General features: G+C 39.2%; 1 protein-coding gene and 1 long non-coding RNA gene across 5 annotated transcripts; one reads left to right on the top strand and one right to left on the bottom strand.

Moving 5' to 3' along the window:
* Window positions 1–2,404: 2,404 nt before the first annotated feature.
* LOC140224465 (facilitated trehalose transporter Tret1-like) lies at window positions 2,405–3,897 on the top strand (the record flags this gene model as incomplete). The annotated part of the gene is given in 2 exon segments (XM_072299574.1): window positions 2,405–2,602; window positions 3,612–3,897. Coding segments are annotated over 2 exon segments (332 nt in total), but the record flags the coding sequence as incomplete, so codon positions are not given.
* Window positions 2,774–5,033, bottom strand: LOC140224466 (uncharacterized). 4 transcript variants are annotated; one of them, XR_011899734.1, is made up of 3 exons: window positions 4,357–5,033; window positions 3,731–3,915; window positions 2,774–2,842 (listed from the first exon to the last, which is right to left on the bottom strand). It is a non-coding gene; the product is annotated as an uncharacterized lncRNA (long non-coding RNA). The 4 variants fall into 4 exon arrangements; XR_011899735.1 differs by having other exon boundaries at window positions 3,731–3,912; XR_011899736.1 differs by having other exon boundaries at window positions 3,731–3,912; window positions 4,770–5,031.
* Window positions 5,034–5,500: the final 467 nt, after the last annotated feature.

Genomic DNA, 5,500 nt, shown 5'->3' with positions numbered 1-5,500 from the left:
AAACATTATTGAATTTTCACTCCACAATTGACTTGTAAAATAATAATGACGGGCCAAGAGATAGACTGTATCTTGAAATGGACGGTTTCCACTTAGCAGAAACAGCCAACACCACGAGAAAATGAGGAACGATCTTTAGCCACTTTTTTTTTTTTTACTGAAAAAAATTACTGAAATTTTAGTTGCGCTTCCTTAAATGATAAGTATTAATATAAATTTCCCCTTTTTACAGTGTTGTTAAAATAATAAAAAGTTACCCAGAGGGAAATTTCATTTATATTCCCGGTGGGCCTGCTACTCAAAATTTGAAAAATTTGCCGTTATTCAATTGAGCTGGGCCTATATATGAAATCCCACAAACCCATTAAATTTACATTGACAGGTCGGGAGTTCGTCTTATGACGCACAATGTCAAAGAACAAATTAATTGTGTCGCCAGACAACACGTCCTGCAATACGTCATCAATTAAAGCTGGATTCATGCTTATTTTATCAAAACTATCCTCAGAGAACAAAGGATAGGAAAAGAAATATTAGGACAGAAAGGAAAGAAAAGACAGAGAAACGCAGAAGAGATTCAAGAAAAGCACAGTATAACAGAGAAAAAAAATAAAGAAAAATAACAAAGGAAACGACACCACTAGGGTAATCTGAGCTCAGGTGCGTGTGAGCATTAGCAAGATAAAATAAAAACAGATTTGAGAAAAACACAGCAGAGAACCAAGGAAAACACAGTTAAGCAGAGAAAATGTACTGTCAAATAAATAAAGAAAATTACTATCGAAGAAATTCTAATTATTCGGAAAATAATTAGCTAGCGTAATCTATGCGTAGCTGCGTATGGGAGCATGAGCGAGATTTATCATCAACTGACCGCTGGCCGCTAGGTACCCTGGTATGTACTTGGGTGGGCGAGCGACAATGCGTAAGCGGTAGCATGGTTTGATTGACAGAGGAGTGGGGAACGGTCAGACGTAGGGGAAAGGTTCAGGCTGAACCTCAGGTCAGTCACCGGGTGGGGAAGAGGGCCGGGGAGGGGACACTTCCCCTCGAGTGAAATAGAAAAAGGCAGAATCCTTCGAAGTTTATATTAATGATATTTTTACATAGAGCAATGTTAAAAAAGAGCATTTTTTTGCCTATGGTTTTCCTTTTTATTACTTTCCACTGATGAATGCATTTAACTTTCTAACGACCCGCAGCCGTACACATCGCGTCGAAGGGCTCTACGATGTGTGCGCGTGGGCACACGAGAGCGCCTTCAATTTTTTGCATGCAACATGGCCATTCATAGAGCACGAATAGTTGCATCGCCGCGCTATCATCAACGACGACGTGTCTTTCCCTTACGCTGAGATAGTTGCTAAAAGTCACATGCCCAATGTTTCCATTAAAATATATATAAATCCAGTAATAAGGACACCTGTGAAGAAATTATTCACAGCTATGGCTCGTTCCTCTATTCAGAATTCAACTAAGCATTCTGGGAAATTTTTACGGTCGGAAATTTTGTCAGTTTGCAAGTCCAGGTCTCTAATCATTTGAGCTCAATCTTACTGAAGATAATGGAATAAAGACACACGTAAAATGATGGCTTGAAGCTAGATTTAAACTAGGAGGCATGCCCTTGGCTGCTACTCGACACACCTTCAGGAAATGCTTCGCGGGCACCTCGCACATTTGACTCCATTTTGCAATTAGGAACCACAATTAATTTTTATCTCATCCGTGAAAAAACTTAAGCACATGGGCGTGGTACATACATTGTCTCTAAACTGAGCAAGAAATTTTAGTTCCAAATTGCAAAATGCAGTCTAATTAATCTAAATAGAGCGGGCTGATCTAAGAACTATTGCATCATATGTTAAGTGCCGCAAAATCATGGAAATCAGTTAAGCAGAAGGGTAGAATGGACTGCATTGTCGAATTCAACAAATTGGCTACATTGCATGTCTTTTCTCCATTTAAACCTATGGTTATGTATCGATTTTTGGAGGGTCAGGTGCTCCGACAAGAATCGATAATTTAGCATAGGTTTAAATAGAGGAAATCGGTTGTTGCCGAATTGCCGGATCCGCCCATGACGGACTGAGACAAAAATGAAAATTTAGGGGGTCGCAGAGCTCACTTTAATGATGTTATCGATCATTAAAGGCAGAGTTCATCTTTTCGTGATGATATCCTTCTGCTATTTTTTGCAGGCGGTCTAGGTAGTATGACAGTGGGTCTGATGGTAGGCTGGCCAGCGGCAGCATTTCCGAAGATCCTCCGCCACGAAACCCCTTACCACCTCTCCATCTTCAACGAGGCGTTTATCATCAGTTGCATGAACATCGGGTCCATCGTCGGGACGGTACCTGCCAGTTTGCTCATGGACAGGATCGGACGGAGAGCGAGCTTCCTACTCTTCAGTCTCTTCGCCGTTGCTAGCTGGATTTTTGTCGCCTATGCACCCACGGTGGAGATGCTGTACTGCGGCCGGTTGTTGGGTGGCGTTTTTGTCGGCGCTTATCTCACCATTCTCCCTAGTTATTTGTCCGAGACCTCGAACCGGATATGCGAGGATTTTTGGGCACCAGCAGCACTTTGTTGAATACTTTAGGTAAGTTCAACTGGACTCCTTTTTCAAATTGGGAAGTTAAATTTCTTGCTCAATGTAGAGATTATGTGCGATTGTTTTCCTATGCAGGTAGATATTTTATACATGAGTCAGGAATTGGATTTCTTCATTGCAGAGATGCAGAGTGTAGTGTAACGAAGGTAAACGAAAGTGTACTTGTCGGAAACCACCACTTTTAATGAAACCAGACAACAGGAACAGGAGGACCGAATCTGTACGTCCCTGTAACAAGACGGAAAAGTAAAAAATTGAATGAAGGTCCCAATTCGGAAGACCTGCCTGAAAAAGTTATTGGAGAGACATTTATCGCACGGTAAATAAGTTTTCAATCGGGAACGTGCCATTTCGTTCCCCAAATGCAAAAGTTAGGTACATTGAATAACTTGAGCTGTTCTGAAAACTACTCGGAGTGCGCTCCATTACATTCCTTGATACTGCTTCCTTTCGCCATCATGCAGTAATTATGAATTCACCTAAAATTTATTTTAATAATTATTTTATAAAACATTTGCAGTAAAACGTGAATTAATGAACCATATGATTACCATATAATTTCCCTTGCATTGAAAAAAAGACTGTGAAAAATGGTAAAAAAGAAAAATCCTCACCACAAAAAAAAAAAAAAAAAAAAAAAAAAAAAAATCCTGAGGTGAGATTACTCCAGATACAACACAGGAAAGAAAATATCTCAGCTTTTTCTTGCATCTGAGCCCACACTGGTAAAAAAAAAACCTCTTGGACCAATGCCATTGACTGCATTGGCATTTGTTGCATTGACTTAAGAGTGCAGTTTCTTGTCGCCGGATTTAAGAGTCTTGAACTCTTGTTTCAAGCGGATTTTGCATTGATTCAATTCAAATCCGCTTGAAGCAAGAGTCCAGACTCTTAGATCCGGCGACAAGAAACTGCACTCTTTAACCAAGAGGTTTTTTTTTTTACCAGTGCACCCCCTTCCAATGCCTAACAAGTAAACATTGATTTCTCATTTCAGGTACACTAATGGCGTACGGTCTTGGACCGCGGGTCTCATTCATTGACCTGTCTCTGATCAGCTGCTGCGTTGCAATAGTGTTCATAATATCGCTCATCTTCATGCCGGAAACTCCGTACCTGCTCGTCATGCGCAAGGACTACGCGGGTGCTCGCAGAACGCTCGCCTGGCTCCGGGGAACCAGTGAATCGGACGTAACCGACGAGCTCACCACCATCCAGAACTTCATCGAGACTGAGAAAGCCAAGGCATCGTTGACAACATCTGATCTCTTCTTCGACGAGAGGTAATTTGCAGTCCTCTACTAAAACCAAACAAATAGCCAGGCTTAGAGTACCTATTGTAAGAACCACCCCTTATTTAAAATACTAAGAAAATGGTTCTCCTTCCTTCAGAGATAGACCCGATTCCATATAATGCGTAATTTCATACTTTTACGACTAACTCTTACATGGAATCAACTCTTATCACTGAAGGAGCAGTTGCTAAGACATAATTGACGAAATACTCTGAAATTCACCCTTAAAGTGAAAATCCAAGTATTTGGACAATTACACCTGCTAAAATAGTGTGGGAGAGCTTGATTAGAAAACTGAATTCGAAAGAAAAGGTAAAACTTAAAAATTAACAAGAAAATAATGGAAGACTAGATAATGCGTCTCAAATGGACGGATTTTAATAATTGAAATTTAAGGTGCTGAAGGCACGGAAAAAGAGGACAAAATATAAAATAAAATAAAATTACATCACCAAAGATATCAGAATCCAGAGGTACAAAACTGGATCATCCTCGAAGTCGTTGCAAAGCACAAAATAACAATGCTGCAAAAAGAGGATTAGTAACACACAAACAAAATACATCTTTAATTCTCCTTTGTGGAAATAAAATGAAAAATCTGTAAAAGTGTTTCAATAGACTATTGCGTTGAAGACGCTTTAAATAAATAAGGAGCTTAACAAAGGCTCAAATAAAAAAGATTATAATATTCAAATGAATCGATGAAAGAAAGTCTAAAAAGGACTTCATAATTTTGGCAGAGGGCACTTACAAAATAATCATATTTAATAGAATAAAATATGCAAAGCATCTGAAAGTAAAGCGTTCCTGCAAAAGAAAAATGATTAAGAAGGCTCATAGCAAGAGCTGAGGGTACCCACCGGCCGAGGCATCCGGAGGTAGCCCAGCAAGTTGACTCTTGCTCTGTAGCTGGAGAACTCTAACTCTGAAACGAAAAATAGGATGCTCGAGAAGCGAGGCTTTTGATAAGGGCGATAAAGCGCTATTAAATTAATGACTGAAGTTGCAAGAGATTAAAGATTGTAACTTAGATTGTGCTTTGACTGAAAATGATCAAGCTTGTAAAAAGATGGAAAAAATTTGGAAAAATAAAACAGGGATCGTGAACATCACACTATGTAGGGACGAGAGTATCATTCACTGGAAAAAAAAAAAAAAAACACATTGGATCTAGAGTCCAGACTCTTAAAAACATCGACAAGAAAAAATACTCTTGATTCAATCAGATTTAAGCTTAAATCAAGAACCAAGCCTCTTAATTTGAGTGGATTTCCTTTTGATTTAAGCTTAAATCTGCTTGAATCAAGAGTCCTTTTTCTTTTAATGTTTTTAAGAGTCTGGACTCTAGATCCAATGTGTTTTTTTTCCAGTGTTAGATGTTCAACTTCACGCCGTGCTAGAAGTGGGTAGGCGATGAGGTGCACCTCTATATTTCGTCGTCTCCCGGACGAAGGTACGTAACTACATTCCAAGATTGCCAAATTGACTCAAAAAATCAGTTTATCCTACAAAAATGTATCTGTGCAAGTTTTATTCAAAACTTTTCTGATTTTTGCATGAAATCTGAGGAAAAATTAGTGAACTTTTCAGT

This window comes from Bemisia tabaci, chromosome 4 (assembly GCF_918797505.1).
Source record: "Bemisia tabaci chromosome 4, PGI_BMITA_v3".
Lineage (NCBI taxonomy): Eukaryota > Metazoa > Arthropoda > Insecta > Hemiptera > Aleyrodidae > Bemisia > Bemisia tabaci.
Note: the sequence above shows the minus strand (reverse complement) of the source record. Positions and strands in the feature narration are given on the sequence as shown.